The sequence below is a fragment of the Balaenoptera borealis genome (genome assembly GCF_965194805.1).
Source record: "Balaenoptera borealis genome assembly, chromosome: 10".
Lineage (NCBI taxonomy): Eukaryota > Metazoa > Chordata > Mammalia > Artiodactyla > Balaenopteridae > Balaenoptera > Balaenoptera borealis.
The window spans coordinates 92056611-92082292 of NC_138874.1; the positions used below are offsets into that span (position 1 = coordinate 92056611).

Sequence of the window (25682 nt, forward strand, 5' to 3'; positions counted from 1 at the left end):
TTCTACCATGAGAGAGCTCACCCTCACCCTTGTTCTCTCTCTTTCTCCCTCTGAAGAACTAGAAGGTAGCAGGCAGAGGTGAGGTTATTTCTCATTTTGGAACAAGAAACTAAGGAGTCAACCTGTGCCTAGTGTCAGGGCTCCAGGCCTTACCATGAAGATCTCATCATACATCAGCACCACTTTTTCCTTCAGTGGTTTTTTGTAGGCTGAAGATTTCCTGAGCAAACCCCCTCGTTTCTCTACCTGTGCCATGGTTAGAGAATCTGTGAAAAGAAAGCCACAGTTAGTGCTAGAAATGCTCTCTAAGATGTTGGAGAATCTATTGAAATACCTCTCAATGGGAAATTTTTTAGGAAGAAGAAATGATAAACAACCATGCTATAGATTTTGTGCATCTGTCCAACGCCCCCTTCTCTAACCAGGTAATTTCAAGGTTTAAATCATTACTTGGCTTACAGCACAACACATTTTACATCCTTAAAACATGCCAGTGGACAAGACTTAAAGAAGATGCAAAACCAAGCAGGAAAGTGTAACTAGCTCCATCTGTAATAGGTCTGGCCATATATCTGACGGTGATGGAAGGAAGGCTGCAAAGCACACGCTGCCCACAGACTGATGATGAAGTTAAATTTCAAGTATTGATCGAGCTTAGGACCATTAAGGCAGGAAGTGTGCTGCAGACTGATGTGCTCCATTGATTTCCCCAAAGTAAGTAGCTCTTCCTCACTGCAAAGTACTTGCCCTTCACTGCCTCATAAATCACACTGCCCTTGACCATCTTCAGAAATTCCTCTGGAAAGAGACCCAAGGCAGAAAACAGCAGTTAAAAGACCAAAAGTTAAATTTAATTTCAAAATAACCAAAAATAACAATATATTCCTTTCAGGTTTCTTTTTTTATATTTATTTATTTGGCTCCGCTGGGTGTTAGTCGCAGCACACGGGATCTTCATTGCGGCATGCGGGCTCTTTTAGTTGTGGCATGCATGTGGGATCTAGTTCCCCGACCAGGGATGGAACCCGGGCCCCTTGCATTGGGAGCTCAGAGTCTTAACCACTGGACCACCAGGGAAGTCCCTCAAATTTAATTATACATATATTTGTAACACCGTACTGCAGATCAAACTTCAGTGTATTTTTTTAATTCTATATAAAAGCAGTTCCATGAATCATGCCCAAATTTTCCCATCTTGCTTCAAGGAATTCTCAATTTTTTTCAAATGAGAACTTGAAATCCCACAGGTCTCCATGTGGATTTACACATATTCTCTCACTTCCCAGATTCTTTCTACTGTTGACAAAATTCCTCTCTTTCTCTTAAATCCTAGGCTCTAGTTGTGAAACTTAATCTCACCCAGTAGCAAGTATGGATAGTACTGAGGAGACTGATTTCACTTCCAGACAAATCCAAAGCAGCAGAAAATTAATTTTGTTCAATGATGTAAATATATACTACCTTTCAAATCAAAATCAAAATTTTGTTTAAGGAAGAGATGCATCCAATAGCATAAAAGACTGTATCTCAAACATCATCTATCTCTAATACATATAGCCAAAAAGGAGATGCACTTTTGAGCGCTAAAAGCACAGAAAATTTCAGCTGGATGTTAAGCATCCTTAGCACAGGGACTATATCTTACACTTTTTCCATAAGCACTTGGCTCATGGTAAATGCTCAGTGTATGCTTATCACTGACTGATTGTAAATGGCAGAGACCTGAGCAGCCCTAGGTCTGACCTAAAATTTTAGTTAGACCTATCTCTATCAAAGCCTCACTAAGCCCTCATATTCTTTTACGATCCAGAGAAAACTGAAGGAAAAAATAACAACAACAGAAAAGGAGAAGATTCTTTCAGGCAATTTATACTATATTGATCATGGCTTTGCCTTAAAGCATGAAATACAGCCTCCATTCAAAACATTCCTGTGTCTTTTAAATAGGCTGTCAAGAGGAAGATGTCCTTATCAGGGGAAAATAAATTGGAAATCAAGAGGATCCTATTAAAATAAATCAAAAGCAATGCAATTCTAAGCTTAGTGGATATAGACCTTTCATGTGCTCAGCTTCAACCAGTTGATTAACAAGAATAGTGGGAACCACAAGTCCCTGGATGTCAAAAGCACATGTTTACAAACATCTCCCTCTGAGGATTTATAATTAGGTTACTGCTAATCAATGTCCAGCCCAAATCTAATAAACTCACTTTCTCTATTTCAGAATCAATACTTTCTAATAAGCAAAAGGGAATAGGAGAGGAGGGAAAAACAATTTCAACCCGAAGTACCAAATTTCCTAAGAAATTAAATTGTTTTCATCACTCTCCTTCCATTTGGAGCAGGGGGAAATTCAACCAAGGGCCTCAACACATTACTCTCTGTCATCATCACAGGCACCTGGAATTTACCACCCAAGCTGTCTGAAGTGTGACTGGAAACTGACAACATAAAGTCTCCTCCTTCTGCCAGCACTTCTACCCATTGAGCACAGCAAAGAAGGGTGTTTCTAGGGTAATAGACTGGAAGAAGTGTAGAACTCTTACAAAAGTCTTTCTGAGGTCTCAAAAATTAAGCTTGTGCTTCCAAATTTGAAAGTAAAATATCTGACTGGTAAAGCAGTAAATTGGAATACATCAGTAATGTGAGTGTAATCTGTTCATATCCTCCCAGTGTTTCTTTCCTCTTTCACAATCCTCCCCTGTTGTAGAGAGAACGAGTACCAGCTGAGGAGCAGCAAGACATAATGGAACAAACAACCGGCAGAACTGAGACTAGAACACAGATCTCCCAACCAACTAGATGACACTGAGTAAATCATTGTGCTTCTCAGTTTCCTTACAAGTAAAACTAGGGGACTGGACTAGACATATCATCTAATGATTCTCTTAGCATCCCTGAAATACCACAAACACATAAGGAACACCTAAATATTATAAAGCACTAGTTTAGGCACTAAGGGGTTACAAAGAGGAAACTACAGACCGGATCCTCTAGGAGCTCACAATCTATTAAGCAGAGACAGGCACAGAATAACCCACAGCACAAGGCAAATCATGAGAAATAGAGTAAAAGTACAAAGAAAATGCTATGGGACTACAAGGAAGAGAAAGCAGCATTCTATGAGTACGCTATGACCTCTGTTGATCTAGTCTTTTAAATCCTTCTAGCGAAGACGTAAACACAGCAAAGCCACAGCAATCCCACAGAAATGTCATCTTAGACATTAACATAGTTTCTCAGAAATAAGACATACAGTAGACAAAGTATAAAAAAGAATTAGGCAAAAAAAAAAAAAAAAAAAAGAATTAGGCAACTTTTCAATACTACTTTCACCTACCACCAAACTTAGGAATGGCTTCAAATCCCCCAAACTCAATGGTAAATCAATGAAGTCTTTCATTCCTAAACCTCAGGGACTGCTGGTCCCATGATCTGCAGCACAACTTCTCTCTGAAAGACCAAAGTCATACAACTTTTTAAGAGCTATATCTTAAAGCAATCCAGCCACACACTTCTTAAATGTACATCACTTCACATCCCTACAGGATAAAATAATCAAATACCAAAAACCTAAAGCCAAACACTTCCAATGTCTTACAAGCAAGGAATGCTAGTTACACTTAACTAATTATTCATTTATTTTACTGTCTTCTTGAGCACAATACATGCCAACTCTAGTATCAGAAAATTAATCTAATAGAAATTCACTCTGATTTCCAGAGTTACCAGTTAATCTATCAAAAGTCTTGGTATTGTATCTATATGAGATGATGGAGGTTAACTAAATCTGTTGAGGTAATCATTTCACAAAATACATAAATCAAACCATTATGCTGTATACCTTAAATATATACAGTGATGTCTGTCAATTATTTCTCAATAAAACTGGAAAAAAATCTTTACAAAAAGTATTTGGTTTTAGTCCCAATTCTTATACACTTATTCTATAACCTTAAGTTTCCTTTCCCTTCCTGGCTTGAATTTGCCAGTCTGTAAAAAGAAGCCATGCCAAGGATGTGCAGAAAAGGTAACCCTTGTACACTGCTGGTGGGAATATAAATTGGTACAGCCACTACGGAAAACAGTATGGAGGTTCCCCAAATATTAAAAATAAAACCATCGGGGCTTCCCTGGTGGCGCAGTGGTTAAGAATCCACCTGCCAATGCAGGGGACAGGCATTCGAGCCCTGGTCCGGGAAGATCCCACACGCCGCGGAGCAAATAAGCCCGTGCACAACTACTGAGCCTGCGCTCTAGAGCCCACGAGGCACAACTATTGAGCCCACGTGCCACAACTACTGAAGCCCTGTGCGCCTAGAGCCCATGCTCCACAACAAGAGAAGCCACCACAATGAGAAGCCCGCGCACCCCAACGAAGAGTAGCCCCCGCTCACCGCAACTAGAGAAAGCTCATACGCAGCAACAAAGACCCAATGCAGCCAAAAATAAATAAGTAAATTAATTTTAAAAAATGAAAAACAGAAAAATAAAACTACCATATGATCCAGCAATCCCACTTCTGCATATATATCTAAAGAAAATAAAATCACTATCTTGAAAAGATGTACCCTCATGTTCACTGCAGCATTATTCACAATAATCAAAACATGGAAATAACCTAAGTGCCCATCAATGGACAAATGGATAAAGAAAATGTGGTATGTACATACAATGGAATATTATTCAGCCATAAAAAAGAAGGAAATCCTGCCATTTGCAACAACACGGATGAATCTTGAGGGCATTATGCTAATGAAATAAGTCAGACAGAGAAAGACAAATATTGTACGACCTCAATTATATGTGGAATCTAGGGCTTCCCTGGTGGTGCAGTGGTTAAGAATCCGCCTGCCAATGCAGGGGACACAGGTTCGAACCCTGGTCCAGGAAGATCCCACATGCTGCGGAGCAACTAAGCCCGTGCGCCACAACTACTGAGCCTGCGCTCTACAGCCTGCGAGCCACAACTACTAAGCCCGCGTGCCACAACTACTGAAGCCTGTGAGCCTAGAGCCCATGCTCTGCAACGAGAAGCCACTGCAATGAGAAGCCTGCGCACTGCAATGAAGAGTAGCCCCTGCTCACCACAACTAGAGAAAGCCCGTGCACAGCAACGAAGACCCAATGCAGCCAAAAATAAATAAATAAAATAAATTTATTAAAAAAAAAAATTATATGTGGAATCTAAAAAAAGTCAAACACATAGAAATAGAGTAGATTAGATTGGTGGTTGCCAGGGGATGGGGGATGGGGCAAATGGAGAGATGTTGGTCAAAGGGTACAAACTTCCAGTTATAAGATGAATAAGTTCTGGGGATCTAACATACAACCCAGTGACTACAGTTAACAATACTGTTATTGTATATCTGAAAGTTACTACGATTAAATCTTAAATGTTCTCACCACAAAAAAAGAAAAAAAAGTGACTATGTGAGGTAATGGATGTGTTAGCTAACTTCATCATGGTAATCATTTCACAATATATATGTATATCAAATCATCATATTATATACCTTAAAATTATACAATGTTATATGTAAATTATATTTCAATAAATGGCGGGGAGGGCATGGAACAGCTCTCTATAGGCTTTCAATGAAATGGTCTGGAGTTCTAGGTTCATACTTGTAATGGACTATTAGCAAGCATCACCCTCACTTCACTGTTCAGGGACGCTCCAAAACACTAGTGTAGGTAGATGTTGAGGTAAACATCCCAAAACATTTCAACCAGTATATAAGAAAAGAAAAAGGAGAAGAGAAAGAAAAGAAGGGGAAAGAAGGAAAATTAATAAAAATAAATGTGCCCATCATCTAGGAAGAAAAAAACACGCACAGATCAGGTGTTCATTCAACGAATATTGATCACCTAAGCATTAGGGATACAGCAGTGAACAAGCAGACAAGATCCCTGCTCTCGGAGTTTTCATTCTAGTAGAGGAAGACAACAAACAAGTTAAGTTGAGACAATGAAAAGTATCTTGAAGACAAATTGTCTAGGGGGACTACAACAGATTGCAGATTAAAGGCCTCTATGGGAAGTGATATGTGGACTGAGATCAGAATAACAGAAAGAAAACAGCCATGTGAAAATCCTGGGAAAAGTGTTCCAGATAGAGGCAGTGGCAAGTGCAAAGGCTCCAAGATTTGAATACACTTGGCATGTTCAAGAAACAGAAATGCCAGGGTGCCTATAGTACAAACATTCCCTTTTTGAAAGGTTTTTGTAGAACTTATTGAAGTGGGGCTTCCCTGGTGGCACAGTGGTTAAGAATCCACCTGCCAAGGCAGGGGACACGGGTTCGAGCCCTGGTCCGGGAAGATCCCACATGCCGTGGAGCAACTAAGCCCTTGCGCCACAACTACTGAGCCTGCACTCCAGAGCCAGCGAGCCACAACAACTGAGCCCGTGTGCCACAACTACTGAAGCCCGCATGCCTAGAGCCCATGCTCCGCAACAAGAAGCCACCGCAACGAAGAGCAGCCCCAGCTCGCCGCAACTAGAGAAAGCCTGTGCACAGCAACAAAGACCCAACGCAGGAAGGAAGGAAGGAAGGAAGGAAGGAAGGGAGGGAGGAAGGAAGGGAGGGAGGGAGTACAAACTAATGATGAGTGGGAAGGAGCACAAGGAAGCCTTCTGAGGTGCCAGAAATGTGCTTTATCTTGACCTGAGTGGAAGTCACACAAATATGTACATGTGTAAAAGAATTATCAAGTCATACACTTCACATTATGTACACTATTCCTCAATCTAAAATAATGCATGTGCTCATATATGTATATGAAAATTTAACAATACCCATGCAGAACACTAGAACAAAGGCTAGTAGGGACCCCACCTTGCACACACAGGACACTGATCTAAAATAACCACCAAAGAGTTGACACTTATTTCGTACTTGCTACATACCAAGCACTGTTCTAAGCACTTTATATACATTAATTCATTTTATCCTCACAACAAACCTATGATCCAGGAACTTTACAATAAGAAAACTAAAGCATGAAGTGGTTAAAAAACAAAAATTTAAAAATTTGCCAAGATAAGTGAAAGTAGGGACTCAAACCCAGAAAGCCTGATGTTTGAGTTCAGCCCTTAACCACTGTACTATACTGAGCAGGAATGAGCAGAAGTAGAGTAACCTACACATAAACAAAGCTGAGCATCTGCAGAGAAACTGAAGAGGTTCCAGGTAAGTGAGGAGGAAAAGTATATGCTCGCTGACCTTAATGAACAAACTTTGGAATGTCCAGATATCTTGAGTTTCATCACTAGTTTGCCCATAGGTAGATGTGCCATGGTAGGAAGTAAAAGATAACTGTCTGATACATGCATATGTATATAAATATTGATAATGGTAAAGTAAAAAAGAGATAGACAAATTAATGAAATAGTAGAAAACTTAGAAGGAAAAACTAGAGAGGAATCTGAGTTTCTATTCAAGTTGACAGATGTATTCAATATGGTAAACAGAAAAAATTTTTTAAAAGGCTGAAATACACTGATATCCACTACAGGATTTAATTGATACTATTTTAACTGAGCTAAGTCAGTGCTCTAAGGATAATTCTCCACCAAAACTTCATTATGAATGGAAAGATATTGTGAAAAATGCTTTACCCCTGCAGAGCTGTGATCACATGTTTCAGAATCTCCTGGCATGCCTCCTGGAAATGTAGACTCCTAAGCCCACCTCCCCACTACTGAAACAGATTTTTCAAGATAAGGATTAGAGGTCTACATTTTTAATAATCACTGCAGTCAGTGGTTCTCAACTGGGGCAATTTTGCCTCCCAGGGGACATTTGTCAATGCCTGGAGACATTTTTGGTTGTCACAACTGGGAGGGGAGGTACTACTAGCATCTACTGGGTAGAGGCCAGGGATGCTGCTAAACATCCTAAAGTATACAGGACAGTTACCACAACAAAGAATTATCTGGCCCAATAAGTCAATAATGCCGAGGTTGAAAAACCCTGCCCCAAATAATTCTGATGCTCACTAAAGTTTGAGAAGTACTCATCTGAGCCTTAAACCAGGCCTTCAAAGGAAAGGAGCATCTGGACAGATGATTTTGAGAGGATGAATAAAACTTCTGCCATCTCTAGAAAAGGCACTGGAGCAATCCTTACCTACTTCCAGCTCATTCTCCCCATACTAACTCACCAACGCATCCCCTTTCCTTAGGATCTTAGCCGCAGTTTGCCCATCTGTGAAGGATCACTACAAAACACACTGACTATAGTAATCCACAATGCCTAGTGAAGGAGATTAAAATCCTGTCTGCCCAGGAGATGTGGCTGAGTCAGATATTACCACTCCACTGTCTAACAATGAGCCATTCACCCAACACACAAGAGGGGGCAATATGTTTATAAAGCCAGAAATAGCCTCCTCCAGGACTCTCCTAAAAAAAGTTCCCTAGTTCCTCTAGATGTGAGGGTTTTTTTTTTAATCTTTAGGCAAAAGTTATCTGGTCCCTATGTTCTTCTACAAGGCATCCCACACTCCCAAGGTAAACACCAGCACTATAATGCAGGGCATTTCTACCTCCAAATACCAACCCTTCGTTTCTCAGACAAGCTCCTAACATGCCTCTTCCTTTCTGAAGGCCCCAAGGATTTAGCTCACTTGCTGCATTCACATACTGCTGTTCCACATGATTCCCTGCCATACCTTCTCTCAGTAGCATGCGACACAGGTTCCCCCAATTGCACCCTATAGATTGGCTCTAAAACCAGCATATAATTCCTTTCCATTTTAATGGATTTTTACTGCTAGTCACTCCAAGTCTTTTATACCTCCAAAATGAAAATAAAGTGAGGCCTTCATTCTTGAAGCCACCTCTCTAAATTCCCTTCATAGAGAGCTCCAGGACAGGCCATCACACTTCTGTTCTTTTACATTTTTTTTTTAATTTTATTTTACTTATTTTTTATACAGCAGGTTCTTATTCGTCATCCATTTTATACACATCAGTGTATACATGTCAATCCCAATCGCCCAATTCATCCCACCACCATCCCCACCCCCACCCGGCCACTTCCCCCCTTGGTGTCCATACGTTTCTTCTCTACATCTGTGTCTCTATTTCTGCCCTGCAAACTGGTTCATCTGTACCATTTTTCTAGGTTCCACATACATGCGTTAAAATACAATATTTGTTTTTCCCTTTCTGACTTACTTCACTCTGTATGACAGTCTCTAGATCCATCCACGTCTCTACAAATGACACAATTTCGTTCCTTTTTATGGCTGAGTACTATTCCATTGTATATATGTACCACAACTTCTTTATCCATTCGTCTGTCAATGGGCATTTAGGTTGCTTCCATGACCTGGCTATTGTAAATAGTGCTGCAATGAACATTCGGGTGCATGTGTCTTTTTGAATTATAACTTTCTCTAGGTATATGCCCAGTAGTGGGATTGCTGGGTCATATGGTAATTCTATTTTTAGTTTTTTAAGGAACCTCCATACTGTTCTCCATAGTGGCTGTATCAATTTACATTCCCACCAACAGTGCAAGAGGGTTCCCTTTTCTCCACACCCTCTCCAGCATTTATTGTTTGTAGATTTTCTGATGATGCCCATTCTAACTGGTGTGAGGTGATACCCCATTGTGGTTTTGATTTGCATTTCTCTAATAATTAGTGATGCTGAACAGCTTTTCATGTGCTTCCTGGCCATCTGTATGTTTTCTTTGGAGAAATGTCTATTTAGGTCTTCTGACCATTTTTTGATTCGGTTGTTTCTTTTTTTAATATTGAGCTGCATGAGCTGTTCATATATTTTGGAGATTAATCCTTTGTCCGTTGATTGATTTGCAAATATTTTCTCCCATTCTGAGGGTTGTCTTTTTGTCTTGTTTGTAGTTTCCTTTGCTTTGCAAAAGGTTTTAAGTTTCATTAGGTCCCATTTGTTATTTTTGTTATTTCCATTACTCTAGGAAGTAGATCAAAAAAGATCTTGCTGTGATTTATGTCAAAGAGTGTTCTTCCTATGTTTTCCTCTAAGAGTTTTATAGTGTACAGTCTTACATTTAGGTCTCTAATCCATTTTGAGTTTATTTTTGTGTATGGTGTTAGGGAGTGTTCTAATTTCATTATTTTACATGTAGCTGTCCAGTTTTCCCAGCACCACTTATTGAAGAGACTGTCTTTTCTCCACTGTATATTCTTGCCTCCTTTGTCATAGATTAGTTGAGCATAGGTGCGTGGGTTTATCTCTGGGCTTTCTATCCTGTTCCACTGATCTATATTTCTGTTTTGGTGCCAGGACCATACTGTCTTGATTACTGTAGCTTTGTAATATAGTCTGAAGTCAGGGAATCTGATTCCTCCAGCTCCATTTTTCTCACTCAAGACTGCTTTGGCTATTCGGAGTCTTTTGTGTCTCCATACAAATTTTAAGATTTTTTGTTCTAGTTCTGTAAAAAAATGCCATTGGTAATTTGATAGGGATTGCACTGAATCTGTAGATTGCTTTGGGTAGTATAGTCATTTTCACAATATTGATTTCCCAATCCAAGAACATGGTATATCTCTCCATCTGTTGGTATCATCTTTAATTTCTTTCATCATTGTCTTATAGTTTTCTGCACACAGGTCTTTTGTCTCCCTAGGTAGGTTTATTCCTAGGTATTTTATTCTTTTTGTTGCAATGGTAAATGGGATTGTTTCCTTAATTTCTCTTTCAGATTTTTCATCATCAGTGTATAGGAATGCAAGAGATTTCTGTGCATTAATTTTGTATCCTGCAACTTTACCAAATTCATTGATTAGCTCTGGCAGTTTTCTGGTGGTCTCTTTAGGATTCTCTATGTATAGTATCATGTCATCTGCAAACAGTGACAGTTTTACTTCTTCTTTTCCAATTTGTATTCCTTTTATTTCTTTTTCTTCTGATTGTTGTGGCTAGGACTTCCAAAACTATGTTGAATAATAGTGGCGAGAGTGGACATCCTTGTCTTGTTCCTCATATTAGAGGAAATGCTTTCAGTTTTTCACCATTGACAATGATGTTTGCTGTGGGTTTGTCATATATGGCCTTTATTATGTTGAGGTAGGTTCCCTCTATGCCCACGTTCTGGAGAGTTTTTATCATTAGTGGGTGTTGAATTTTGTCAAAAGCTTTTTCTGCATCTATTGAGATGATCATATGGTTTTTATTCTTCAGTTTGTTAATATGGTGTATCACATTGATTGATTTGCATATACTGAAGAATCCTTGCATCCCTAGGATAAATCCCACTTGATCATGGTGTATGATCCTTTTAATGTGTTGTTGGATTCTGTTTGCTAGTATTTTGCTGAGGATTTTTGCATCTATATTCTTCAGTGATATTGGTCTGTAATTTTCTTTTTTTGTAGTATCTTTGTCTGGTTTTGGTATCAGGGTGATGGTGGCCTCATAGAATGAGTTTGGGAGTGTTCCTCCCTCTGCAATTTTTTGGAAGAGTTTGAGAAGGATGGGTGTTAGCTCTTCTCTAAATGTTTGATAGAATTCACCTGTGAAGTCATCTGGTCCTGGACCTTTGTTTGTTGCAAGATTTTTAATCACAGTTTCAATTTCATTACTTGTGATTGGTCTGTTCATATTTTCTGTTTCTTCCTGGTTCAGTCTTGGAAGGTTATACCCTTCTAAGAATTTGTCCATTTCTTCCAAGTTGTCCATTTTATTGGCACAGAGTTGCTTGTAGTAGTCTCTTAGGATGCTTTGTATTTCTGCAGTGTCTGTTGTAACTTCCCCTTTTTCATTTCTAAATTTATTGATTTGAGTCCTCTCCTTCTTTTTCTTGATGAGTCTGGCTAACGGTTTATCAATTTTGTTTATCTTCTCAAAGAACTAGCTTTTAGTTTTATTGATCTTTGCTATTGTTTTCTTTGTTTCTATTTCATTTATTTCTGCTCTGATCTTTATGATTTCTTCTACTAACTTTGGGTTTTGTTTGTTTTTCTTTCTCTAGGTCCTTTAGGTGTAAAGTTATATTGTTTATTTGAGATTTTTCTTGTTTCTTGAGGTAGGCTTGTATTGCTATAAACTTCCCTCTTAGAACTGCTTTTGCTGCATCCCATAGGTTTTGGATCATCGTGTTTTTGTTGTCATTCGTCTCTAGGTATTTTTTGATTTCCTCTTTGATTTCTTCAGTGATCTCTTGGTTATTTAGTAACATATTGTTTAGCCTCCATGTGTTTGTGTTTTTCACGTTTTTTTCCCCTGTAACTGATTTCTAATCTCATAGCATTGTGGTCAGAAAAGATGTTTGCTATGATTTCAATATTCTTAAATTTACTGAGGCTTGATTTGTGACCCAAGATGTGACCTATCCTGGAGAATGTTCCGTGTATACTTGAGAAGAAAGTGTAATCTGCTGTTTTTGGATGGAATGTCCTATAAATATCAATTAAATCTATCTGGTCTATTGTGTCATTTAAAGCTTGTGTTTCATTATTAATTTTCTCTCTGGATGATCTGTCCATTGGTGTAAGTGAGGTGTTAAAGTTCCCCACTATATTGTGTTACTGTCGATTTCCTCTTTTATAGCTGTTAGCAGTTGCCTTATGTATTGAGGTGCTCCTATATTGGGTGCATATATATTTATAATTGTTATATCTTCCTCTTGGATTGATCCCTTGATCATTATGTAGTGTCCTTCCTTGTCTTGTGTAACATTCTTTATTTTAAAGTCTATTTTATCTGATATGAGTATTGCTACTCCAGCTTTCTTTTGATTTCCATTTGCATGGAATATCTTTTTCCATCCCCTCACTTTCAGTCTGTATGTGTCTCTAGGTCTGAAGTGGGTCTCTTGTAGACAGCATATATATGGGTCTTGTTTTTGTATCCATTCAGCGAGCCTGTGTCTTTTGGTTGGAGCATTTAATCCATTCACGTTTAAGGTAATTATCGATATGTATGTTCCTGTTACCATTTTCTTAATTGTTATGGGTTTGTTTTTGCAGGTCCTTTTCTTCTCTTGTGTTTCCCACTTAGAGAAGTTCCTTTAGCATTTGTTGTAGAGCTGGTTTGGTGGTGCTGAATTCTCTTAGCTTTTGCTTGTCTGTAAAGCTTTTGATTTCTCCGTCAAATCTGAATGAGATCCTTGCTGGGTAGAGTAATCTTGGTTATAGGTTCTTCCCTTTCATCACTTTAAATATATCATGCCACTCCCTTCTGGCTTGTAGAGTTTCTGCTGAGAAATCAGCTGTTAACCTTATGGGAGTTCCCTTGTATGTTACTTGTCGTTTTTCCCTTGTTGCTTTCAATAATTTTTCTTTGTGTTTAATTTTTGTCAATTTGATTACTATGTGTCTGTGTGTTTCTCCTTGGGTTTATCCTGCACTTCCTGGACTTGGGTGGCTATTTCCTTTCCCATGTTAGGGAAGTTTTCGACTATAATCTCTTCAATTATTTTCTCCAGTTCTTTCTCTCTCTCGTCTCCTTCTGGGACCCCTATAATGCGAATGTTGTTGCGTTTAATGTTGTCCCAGAGGTCTCTTAGGCTGTCTTCATTTCCTTTCATTCTTTTTCCTTTATTCTGTTCCACGGCAGTGAATTCCACCATTCTGTCTTCCAGGTCACTTATCCGTTCTTCTGCTTCAGTTATTCTGCTATTGATTCCTTCTAGTGTATTTTTCATTTCAGTTATCATATTGCTCATCTCTGTTTGTTTGTTCTTTAATTCTTCTAGGTCTTTGTTAAACATTTCTTGTATCTTCTCGATCTTTGCCTTCATTCTTTTTCTGAGGTCCCGGATCATCTTCATTATCATTATTCTGAATTCTTTTTCAGGAAGCTTGCCTATCTCCACTTCATTTAGTTGTTTTTCTGGGGTTTTATCTTGTTTCTTCATCTGGTACAAAGTCCTCTGCCTTTTCATTTTGGCTATCTTTCTGTGAATGTGGTTTTCCTTCCACAGGCTCCAGAACTGTCTACCCTTTTGTTCTATCATTTCTGTTTTTTTTAATTACTGGGGATGGAATTCATCACTCATTCCTCCAAATCTTTCAGAGCACAGCCTCCCACTCAAAGTAGTATATAATAATACATAACACTACTGAGCAGTCCCTATGTACTTGGCACTATTCTAAGTGATTTAAATATGCTGTACTTAATCCTTACAATAAGCAAATGAAGTAGGTACTAATACCATAATTCTACAATGAGGATTTTACTTTGCCCAACGTAATGAATTTTAAGTGGTACAGCCACTAAATCTTTCTCTCCGGTAGCCCTCCTCCCTATGAGAATATCTTGTTAGTGCAAAAAAAGCAGGTGCTAACTAGTAGAACATTCAAAATCCAGATTCAGTTAAAATTCTATGGAAACTCCAAACTGATATCCATAATATCAACATTCCCACTTTATCCAAGAAAAGTCAGTCAACTCAGGACATCATCTGACAAGCATCATCCCTATTTTCTAGATGCTAGGATAGAACCAGCCTGATTCAGTAATAAGCACATGTGCCACTATGGGGCAGCGTCTATATCTTGTGTGTGCTCTGAACAGCGCTCACCTCAGAGTGAGTATTTAGGCTACACTTGAAAGTGGAATTAACTCAGGAACTTTCCCAAGACTAAGCAGCAAATGGCAAAACCAGGATTTCTGCAATCTTTACTCTGGATATCAGCCATAGTCTGTACCTATTAGAAGTGAACTAGCTTCACAGAAGAGAATTCAGTCTGGTCCCATCAGAATTTACTGAGTCTGCCAACTTTCACAAACTAATAATACAGATGAAGAGGTTTAAATAAACATGACCATCTCAGGTTCCCTTTCAAATGATTTTACACAAGAAGGAATGCACTTGCACCTTCAGAAGGAGGAACCAACTTCAAACTGACAGGATTTCAGGAAACTCTGATTGAAAATCACATTTTTCTGACATCTTCCAGAATGAGAATTCATTGTAAGATCCTCTTCTCAATGAGCAGGAGCCTCTTATAAATTAATACTGTCTATCTCCTGCTCAAGCCCTGAACTTCCTCAAGCAGCAGCACATCACTCATATCTTCTTCATTTCCTTTCCTGTTGACCCATACAAGCCTCATGAATACCACCTAAGTATAAAATGAAAATTATAAGACAGACTCCCATAATCTTCTTAAAGAAAGCCCAAAAGGTAACTTCGACCTAGCAAAGTAAATTGATTTCCTGCTAGCTTAACTAACATTTATTGAGAGCTTATAATAACACAGGCATTGTATAAGGGGAAAAGGGACACAAAATTATTGAGTTATATGGCCCCTGCCTTGAGAAGCTCACTATTAAGTGGAAGAAGGGCATATTCTAATATTTCCTTATAAAGAAATAAAATAAACATTACTTTCCCAGGATTTTTTTCAAATATGTCCTCACTTACTCCAAGCTATTGCCAAGATATCAAGCTCACCAGGCCTCCTTACTTCCAGCTGCCTAGTAACATCTCCATGTGCATATCCCACAACAACTTGATCTCAGCATACCAGACTATCTCCCCTATACCTCTTTCTATAGTCATCCAAACCTTAAAAAAATCTGCTCTACTTTTACTAATCCATATCCTGGTCAATGAAATTCCCATTTACCCAATTTCTCAAATTAGAAAACTTAGCCCACTGTCTCTCCCCAAACAGTCACTAAATCCTATTGCAGCTATCTTAGAACTACTTCTAAAATCCATTCCCCTCCTCTTCATTCCCACGGCCACATTTTATTCAGACTCTCAGTCAACTGCAACAACTCTAATTAGTCTCACTGCCTCATTTCTCATTACTTTAATCTGCACTTCTGTCACTCCCTAACATTAAAACACTCCAATAGCTCCCTACTCTCTTTTCAGTCTCACCGCCTGGCAATTTCCCCACCACATATCCTGTTTTGGACAAATTTCTGACACTTAAACATCATGTTATTTTTTTTTCCTCACACTTTCACCATGCCTTTGCTCATGCTGTTGTCTCCATCTGGAATGCCTTTCTTTACTTGTGCAAGCTCCTACCCATCTTCCAACACCCAACTCAAGTATCCCCTCCCTACAGACATGTCCCTGACTTTCCAGGCAATGGTAATATTTCCTTCACACCATATAAATTCCTTGTAATGGATATGTAACACACAGCACTACAATTTTCATGTGAATATGTCTCTCTGATGTTCTTGAGGAAAGATATTCATATTAACCCCAGTGCCAGTTACATAAGTGCTCAATAGGGACTTCCCCGGTGGTCCAGTGGGTAAGACTCCACGTTCCCAGTGCAGAGGGCCTGGGTTCGATCCCTGGTTGGGGAACTAGATCCTGCATGCGTGCCGCAACTAAGAGTCCGCATGCCACAACTAAGAAGTCCGCATGCTGCAACAAAAAGATGCCACATGGGTTAAGAATCCGCCTGCCAATGCAGGGGACACCGGTTCAAGCCCTGGTCCAGGAAGATCCCACGTGCCGTGGAGCAACTAAGCCCATGCGCCACAACTACTGAGGCTGCGCTCTAGAGCCCATGAGCCACAACTACTGAACCCGTGTGCCACAACTACTGAAGCCCGTGTGCCCAGAGCCTGTGCTCCGCAACAAGAGAAGCCACCGTAATGAGAAGCCTGCGCGCTGCAACGAAGAGTAGCCCCCACTCGCCGCAACTAGAGAAAAGCCTGCGCGCTGCAATGAAGACCCAATGCAGCCATAAATAAATAAATAAATATTTTTAAAAATAAAAATAAAAATGAAAGATGCCACATGCCGCAACAAAGATCCCACATGCCGCAACTAAGACCCAGCGCAGCCAAAAATGCATTGAAAAGAAAACTTAATAAGTGCTCAATAAATGTGTTTAATAAACAGTGTGCCCTCACATATCCTGGATCAATTTGTTATCTGGTTATTTTCCCCAAATTTTATGGATTCTTGAACTTGGCTCTACATAAAAGTAGAACTTTCATAACACTGCTTTGAGTTTTCAAGAGGTTTTATTACTATTATTATTCTTCAAATGTCGAACAAGTGTATGAATTATAATGTCTAAACACCCAATGAAAATACCTTAAAGGTTCCCCTATTCATTAAGGAACGAATGAGAGTCCCCCTTCACAATCCTAACTAGAAGTATCCACCTTTCTCTAGACTGATTGATCTGGTATCTGGAAAAGCCCTCACATAGGAACTACTGTGCACACAAGACCAACTGAAGGTACACCCAAAATAATTCCAATTAACTTGTGCTAAATTAAGAGCAGAGACACAAACCCTATTTTCCCTGGTTTACAAAGTCAGAGAGAGTATAGAAGAGCAAAGAAACAGCTCTCACTGAACTCAAAACTTTTTCTGGAGAGGAAGAATTGGGGAGGGTCGGATGATCCACATTTATCCAGGCCTGTCCAAGTTTCTACTTCCCCATGTTGAAAGGCAGCACTCCTCAGTTTCTGATAGTTCTTCCCCAGGGAACCAGTTTTTATCTCCTGTTTCTTCCCTACACTTGCCTGGAAACAGGTTCGTTTCCCAGGTTCACACGGAGTAACCAGAGAAAACACGGTAGCTTCACTGATTGTGTGTAAAGGGTGGGCTGAAGCCCGGCGATCAGAGACTGTAAAGAGGAGATGGGGACCTTCCGGGACGCCTGATGACTTCAGGCAGACAGGGCTTCCTCTAGCCCTTCTCCGAGGTCTTACCCCACGCCCTCACCCCAGAGACAGGCTAAGCAGAAGGCCACTCGAGTGGGAAACACCTGGGAGGAAAGCTCTCAAGGTAGCCTGAAGGGTGGGAGTCGGCCTTGTGCTGGGTCAAAGGTCAGCGCCTCGGCTACCAGTAGGGCCCAGCAGGGACCCGGAGCGAGAGGCGTGTGACCGGCACTGGAGGATTAGAAGGACCGGCAGCTGGAGTACCGAGCCGCTTCTCGCTCCGGTCCGCCGCCCCAGGCCCAGCCTCCCCGCCGCACTCAGCCTCTGCGCTCCTCAGCAGCTGCCCTCCCTGCCTCTCCCCCTATAACCCCTGCCGTGCCCTAGCGAGCGCAGGCCCCGCCTCCAGGGCCGCCTCAGGGCCAAGGCCTAGTATGGCAGTACCCGCAGAGGTTGGCCAGGTTCGGAGACCGGCCCGGGTCGGCGCCGCTTACCGAGCGCCGCTTACCCTGGCTCCTCCTCCACCACCCGCGCCGCTCCCGGACGGCTCGCTCCCGACGCGACCGACGCCGCAGCTGCTCCAGACTCACGGACGCGCTCCCGACCTGCCCAGACCCTTCCCCCGGCCCGCCGTGCCCCGCAGGATCCTAAAGCCGACTGCCTAGGGCTGGCTCGGACCACGATTCCCAGCAACCATCACAAAGACTACGACTCCCGAAATGCACCGCGAGAAAGAAACTAGCAAAAGAAACATGTATCAAGAGTGTACTGGATGCAAGTTGAATTAGCAGTTTCTTTAAATATGGCAGACCCTGAAGTCGGCAATTCCACTTCCAGGAGTAAATATATCCTCTAGAAACACTGGCAAAGTTTGGAAAGATATATGTTCCAAGCTCTTTATTGCAACTCTGTAAGTGAAAGACTGGAAACAAACTCATTCAATCAACATATAGGTATTGTGTAGCTACTATGTACAAAGTACCGTGTAAAGCTGTGCCAACTTGGCAAGTTACCTCTCTGAGTCTCAGTTTTCTCACACGCAAAATGGAAGATTAAAAAAAGACATGCCGGGCAGTGTGTGCGTACGTGTATGTGTCTCCTTATAATGACTTTATAAAGTTGGTACCTCACAGATAACAAAAAAAAAGGTTTTGAGTGATTACACAGCTTGCTTAATGTTCTAGAGTTAGTAAGAGGTGAAGAAGAGTTTAAACCCAGATCTATCAGGAAAGAGGTCTTAATAGCCCAAAAGCCCAGGTAATTTTTAATTTTTCTTGTCTGTTTACACAGTGGCATAAAACATGATTAGTGGTAAAAAGTTGTACCCTAATAGGATATAAAAAAAGAGTGAGAAGTGGTAATAGGAAGGCATCTTGAGGTGAACCCCAAGAACTATTGTTCCTGAACATGAGTTAGAAGCCTCCTGTACAGCTGAAAGAACCCTTTCCATACCTGACTTCCTTTTAGCACATCTTTGTTGAGCACCTACTGAATACCCAATTCTGGGAGTAGTAAAATGAAAAACAATTACAATTCTGAGATTATATTGTAACAAAGTGACAGATGATAGATAGAAAAATAGATATACAATTAAATGTTTTAAATATCAAACAGTGGGCTTCCCTGGTGGCGCAGTGGTTGAGAATCTGCCTGCCAATGCAGGGGACACGGGTTCGAGCCCTGGTCTGGGAAGATCCCACATACCACGGAGCAACTGGGCCCGTGAGCCACAATTACTGAGCCTGCGCGTCTGGAGCCTGTGCTCCGCAACAAGAGAGGCCATGATAGTGAGAAGCCCGCGCACCGCGATGAAGAGATGGCCCCCAGTTGCCACAACTAGAGAAAGCCCTCGCACAGAAACGAAGACCCAACACAGCCATAAATAAATAAATAAATAAATACATAAATAAATAAATAAAGACTTTCTCTCAAAAAAAAAAAAAATCAAACAGTGAATTATCGAAGGTAAGCTTAGACAAGCTCAAGCTGTAAATGCCCTGAAAATTCAGAGAATGGAAAATTCCCTGTCAATCTTCAGAGGCTTTTGGGGGAAGATGAAGATGAAGTCAAGTCTTAGGAGAGAAGAAAAGGAAAGGCGAAAGTGTGAAGGTGAAGAAACACAATACACTGGCGGGAAGTGAATTAAATACAGATTCAGCTGAGGGTAAGTTTATAAGTCCACAGACTGAGTAGGTAAGAGCGCGACCTCTGGGATACTGTGGAAATGAATCCCAGGCTGGCTACCTACTAGCTGTATGACTTTGGACAATTACATGAGCTCTCTGAGCCTTAGTTTCCTATCTGGAAAATGGGGATAATAAAAGGCCTATGTTATATTGGTTTGGTTATCCAGCACTGAACCCTTCCCCTCCTTTTCTGGGGGCCTTTTCCTTTGGGTAGAGTCTTGATGGAAAACCAGGCCCTGGGCAACCAAGATAAGTGAGCTCATGTGACCTGAGCTTGGCCACTAGGTGCAACCTCCAAGGGCTTCAGCTCTTGATCAAGAGATGCAGAGATGAAAAGATGGTCAGAATTCATTCATAACAGGTCCTGTCCACAAATGCAGTGACCAAGTCATGCAGCACCAGGGGCTGTGGTGTCCTGGCTGTATGGTTCCTGCAGAAAAACAGTTGTGCTTCCTATTTCCTGGTCTTCAGACAGTTTGGGTTCCTGCACACTTTCCAAGCCTGTTCTTCCTGTCTCCTGCAGATTCTGTGACCAACCCCACACCAATGTTCTTCTAGTAAATTTCATTTTTTCTGTATTTCTGTAACTATTCTATAACTCTTAAACAAAAGGTTCCTAAGTGATATCACACACACAAACATGTGCCTACTCAAGCGTACTCATTCTTTCACCAAACATCTATTGAAGTCTTTCTTTGTGCCAGGCTCTACTCTAAAAGTGAGGATACAACATAATGTACAACACGATAAGTATAATTAACACTGCTGTAAATCCTAAGGGTTCTCATCAGAAGGAAAACAAATTTTTTTTCTATTTCTTTAATTTTGTATCAATATGAGATGATGGATATTCACTAAATTCATTGTGGTAATATGTAAGTCAAATCATTGTGCTGTACACCTTAAGCTTATACAATGCTGTACATCAATCATGTCCCAATAAAACGGGAAGAAAAAATTAAAAATACAGTGGCGTATATGTATATGCATGCTTTTGTAACCATCAGAAATATGCACGTGTGTATCCATCAGAAATATGGCTAAAGGGACTTCCCTGGTGGCGCAGTGGTTAAGAATCCGCCTGCCAATGCAGGGGACGTGGGTTCAAGCCCTGGTCTGGGAAGATCCCACATGCCTTGGAGCAACTAAGCCCATGCACCACAACTACTGAGCCTGCGCTCTAGAGCCCGCGAGCCACAACTCCTGAAGCCTGCGCGCCTAGAGCCCGTGCTCCACAACAAGAGAAGCCACCGCAATGAGAAGCCCGTGCACCACAATGAAGAGTAGCCCCTGCTCGCCGCAACTAGAGAAGGCCACCGTGCAGCAATGAAGACCCAATGCAGCCAAAAATAAATAAATAAATAAATAAACTTAAAAAAAAAAGAAATATGGCTAAAAATACTCAAAAAATATGTAGTGTTACACAATACTGTAAATCAACAATACTTCAATTTTTTAAATGTAGTGTTTTGTTTTTTTTTTAAGTGAGGCTATAACAATGAAAGAAATCCCATGGCAACTAGGAACAGCTGGAGGAGGAGCAAATTTGGGGAGGAAGATGATGTTTAGGACATGTTGAGACTGAAATGTCTATGAGACATCCAGGCAGAAATATTTAGTAGACATTTGGATACCTTCATTGGAACTCAGCAGAGATCTCTGGGGTGTAGATAAATATTTTGGAGCCATTGTCCTAGTGGTAATGGTTCAAGCCATGAGAAGGGAAGAAATGGCCTACGAAGAGGGCTAAAAAAATATTAATAATATGGGGAGGAAAAAAGATAAAAGGGCCCAAAATGGAATTTAAAACCAGCATTTAAAGGATGGTGGAGAAAGAGGAACCAATGGCAAAAAAAGTTCTGAAGACAGCGCTATCTAAAAAAGAGGAGAATTAGAGGAGAAAGATGCTGTGGAAACTACAGGAGAGACTTTCAATAAGGAAGTTGTCAAATGTCTCAAAAGAGAAAAGGAAATTAAAATGCCTTGAAGACCTCAGGAAAATGTACTTCGGGTAAGTATTGGTTTGAGAAATGAATGGAAGGAGAGAAAGTAGAGGCAACAAATGCTAGATCTTTGCAAGAAACTTGACTGTGAAATGAAAGGGAGAGGGAGTGATAGGAGTAAAGGCTGGGGGAGATGAGAACGAAAGAGTGACTTCCAAGACAGGACAGGCTGGGGAGTATTTCTATGCTGAGAGCAAGAGGACAGAATGAGGATGATGAAACAGAAATGGATGCCATTCTCAGGGAAGTTGCGTGGAAAGGGAGGGAGGGGCAAGCTAATGAAGGAGGGACTGGAGGAGGAAAGAGGAATACCACAGCACCTGAGAAGGCAATCTGGGGTGGAAAGGACTCCTGCATATCAATTTGTAGGTGCTAAAGAGATTACACACAGACTCAGTGCCATTAAAGTATGTGTTAATTTTGTTTTTTAGCAAAATGTTAGTTTGGGTGAACTGTTGATACAGTGGTTTGGTGCATTGACCCTGGACCCAGATTGCCTGTGGTTGAAATCCCACCTGTATCTCTACTGCTTAATAGCTGTGTGATCTTGGTCAACTTACTTTATCTCTCTGTACTTCATTTTCCTTATCTTTAAAAGGCGGGGTGGGGTGGAGGAGCCACACAGTAAGGGCTATGGAAGTACTAGCTATTATTATTTTTTCCACTAGTTTGTCATCTCCATGAAGTTGAGGTTTTCTCTTTTGTTCAGGGTTGTCTACTCAGAGCCTGGCACTTAGTAGGTGCTCAATAAAAATTTCATGAATAAACTGGGATGAGAGAGCGAGGCGCGGAGGGAAGGGAACCCTTGGTAGTTGGATTCTGGGCGGGCTGGAAGCCAGATACCTTAGTCATACTCCGTGCCACTCCGCGGTTACCTGGGGCCTGAAGCAGCGGGCCTACATCCCGTCTCTGAGAGCTTCCCCAGGACTCGCGAGGTCGGAGCGCTGAGAAGATTGTGTGCTCCGCGGCTCCACCCCCGCGAAGCTCCTGCGGCCCCGCCTCTGGTGGGCGGCGTTGTGCCGGCAGAGCATATACCGGCTCCAGTCGCGAGCTAGCCGTGAGGGGTGGGGCTGGGCTGGGCGGGGCCGACTCAGCCGGGCTTTGGCTCACCTCATCAACGAAGAGCGGAAGTCTCAACCCGAGTCTTGACGTCCCTTGGGAACCCGGCACCGAGAGCCGGGCCTCGCCCCACGGGGCGGCGGGCCTGAGCGTGCACCGGCGCGGGCGGCACCATGAAGCGTGCGGGAACTCTGCGCCTGCTCTCGGACCTGAACAACTTCAGCGGCGCGGCCCGGCTCCGGGAGTTGTTGGCCGGGGACCCAGCCGTCCGAGTTCGCTGCAGCCCGGACGGCCGCCACCTGCTGCTGCTGCGACCTCCGGGGGCACCGGACCCGCAACTGCTGGTCGCGGTGCGTGGACCCGGCGCGGCACTGGAACGTGCCTGGCCGGCTGGCCAGCCCTCACCGCTAGACGCCTTCTTCCTACCGTGGCCGGCGCGACCGGCGCTAGTCCTAGTGTGGGAGAGTGGCCTAGCCGAGGTGTGGGGCGCGGGGGTGGGGCCCGGCTGGCGGCTGCTGCAGAGCACCGAGCTGTGTCCTGGCGGTGGATCCCGTGTGGTGGCCGTGGCGGCGCCCCGAGGCCGCCTGGTGTGGTGCGAGGAGCGTCAGGCCGGCGCTGAGGGCCGCGAAGGGCCTCCCGCAGTGGCTTTCAGCCACTGTGTGTGCGTCCGGACCCTGGAGCCCAGCGGGGAGGCCGGCACCAACCTGGGCCGTACACACATCCTGCTGCACAACTGCCCCCCTTTCGGGCTTCTGACCTCCCGCAAGGACCTCTTCCTGGTGCCCACTGCCACCACCTGGCCTGGCGTGGGCCACATTCTGCTCATCTGGAGCCCAAGCAAGGGCAAGGTGGTGGTGGCTGCCCCATGTCTTGGCCTCTCCCACAGTAAAAGCCTGAATCCTGGAGGAGGGGACCCTTGGGACTTCAGTACCCTGCTCCGAGGCCTTCCTGGGCTGCTGTCCCCCAGGCAGCCATTAACTGTACACACCTGGGCCCCAACTCCCCAGGGCCTGCTGTGGCTTGACTTCAGGGGCACTGTGAGCCTGGTGCAGCCCCACGGTGGTACCCGGGCTGTTGGCACCCTTCAGGAGGCACCTGCCAGCCTGGCAGGGTCTGCAGCACTGGGCACATTTCATGGCACTCTGGCCTGTGTGCTGGGCTCCACATTGGAACTGCTGGACATGGGCAGTGGGCAGCTGCTAGAAAGGAAGGTCTTAAGTACAGACCGAGTACATCTGCTGGAACCCCCAGCCCCTGGCGTGGAAAATGAGGAAGAGCTGGGGACCCGAGGGGGTCTTCGTTTGCTTTCAGCCGTGGGTCTGTTTCGAGTAGGCTGGGAAGCCCCACAAGGCCTTGAGCTGCCTTCAGCTGAAGATCTGGTGTTTGAGGAGGCCTGCGAGTACTACCAGCGGCGGAGCCTGCGGGGTGCCCGGCTCACCCCAGAGGAACTGAGACACAACAGCACATTCCGGGCACCTCAGGCCCTGGCTTCCATCCTCCAAGGCCACGTGTCCCCATCAACACTGTTGACCACACTGAGGGCCGAGCTTCGGGATTACCGGGGCTTAGAGCAGCTTAAAGCCCAGCTGGTGGCTGGGGATGACGAGGAGGCTGGCTGGACTGAGCTGGCAGAGCACGAAGTGGCACGGCTGCTGAGGACTGAGTTGATGGGAGACCAGCTGGCCCAGCTCAACACCGTTTTCCAAGCCCTCCCTACAGCAGCCTGGGGTGCCATCCTCAGGGCCCTGCAGCTCCAGCCAGATGGGAATGGCAGGCTGAGGTCCCAAGCTCCCCCTGACGTGTGGAAGAAGGTACTGGGGGTTACAACATGTGGAAAGGAACCACCCAGTGGGATACTGCCCCTCTTTGAACTCCTGTGCCGATGCCTCTGCCGGCTGGAGCCACGGTGGCTGCCACCCTTTGTGGAGCTGGCACAGCAGCAGGGCGGGCCTGGCTGGGGGTCAGGGGGCCCAGGGCTGCCCCTCTATCGCCGAGCCCTGGAAGTACTAGGTGAGGAGGGGACTAGGCCTGAAGCACTGGAGCTAGACCTGCTCTTGGGCAGTGGGCGGCCCAAAGCTGTGCTCCAAGCTGTGGGGCAGCTGGTGCAAAAGGAAGAGTGGGAGCGGGCTCTAGAGGCTGGCTTGGCCCTCAGCCCCTCCAGCCTCCTGCTTCGAAGTGAGATCTTCAAACTGCTGTTGGCCGAATTTGCCCGGCACCGCCGGCTTGATGCTCACCTCCCCCTCCTTTGCCGCCTGTGCCCACCAGACCTAGCTCCAGCTGAGCTCCTGCTTCTACTGCGGACACACCTCCCAGATGAGTTGGAGCACCCCGCCCCATTCCCTGAGCCTGGGGCAGAGCCCCCTCTCACTGTGGGCTTGCTCAGAGCCCTGCTGGAGCAGACTGGGACTGAAGGACGACCCTCTGGCCCAGTTCTAAGCCGATATGAGGACATTCTATGGGACCCAGGCACTCCACCCCCTACCCCACCTCGGGGACCTATGTCAGCCCTCCAGGCACCAGACCACCCAGGCCTGGAGGCATGGGCACCATCTGGACAGGGCCTCTGTGTGACTGACACAGGCTGAAAATTGTTTCTAGGACACAGTGATCAGGGAAAGGAGCCTAGGAGTTGGAGGGGGCCAGAGTGGGACCTGTGTGTGCAATACTCACAATACTCTTCTCTCTTCTGGAGCAATTTATATATATATATATGTATAATAAATATGTTTGGTCTTTATCCTCAGGTTTCTGTCTTGGTGCAAAGCTCCTAAAACACTTGGAATTTCCTGAGTGATAGAAATGTCTTTGTTATAACGTATGGACACCAAGGGGGGAAACTGGC

At 43.4% G+C, this 25682-nt stretch overlaps 2 protein-coding genes across 10 annotated transcripts in view; one reads left to right on the forward strand and one right to left on the reverse strand.

The window, feature by feature from the left end:
• ARMH3 (armadillo like helical domain containing 3) overlaps window positions 1–18263 on the reverse strand; it is a 180516-nt gene extending 162253 nt beyond the window's left edge. For 2 of the 9 annotated variants that reach the window (XM_082408310.1, XM_082408306.1), the window contains exons 1-3: window positions 18087–18261; window positions 3341–3453; window positions 154–266 (exon numbers count right to left, since the gene is read on the reverse strand). In XM_082408310.1, the coding sequence (XP_082264436.1) occupies window positions 154–255 (102 nt within the window). In that variant the 5' untranslated portion in view covers window positions 256–266; window positions 3341–3453; window positions 18087–18261. Of the gene's footprint in view, window positions 1–27; window positions 96–153; window positions 267–3340; window positions 3454–18086 lie in introns of those variants that run through there. The other 7 variants (XM_082408314.1, XM_082408308.1, XM_082408307.1 and 4 more) reach the window with 7 other exon arrangements.
• Window positions 18264–22891: 4628 nt separating this feature from the next.
• Window positions 22892–25577, forward strand: HPS6 (HPS6 biogenesis of lysosomal organelles complex 2 subunit 3). Its single transcript, XM_082408297.1, has one exon. It carries the CDS (start codon window positions 23014–23016, stop codon window positions 25423–25425), a length of 2412 nt encoding a protein of 803 aa, XP_082264423.1. The 5' UTR covers window positions 22892–23013; the 3' UTR covers window positions 25426–25577.
• Window positions 25578–25682: the final 105 nt, after the last annotated feature.

What these genes read in the sequence shown, in the direction of transcription:
- HPS6 (XM_082408297.1), top strand. Translation starts at nt 23,014, where the DNA reads ATGAAGCGTGCGGGAACTCTGCGCCTGCTCTCGGACCTGAACAACTTC.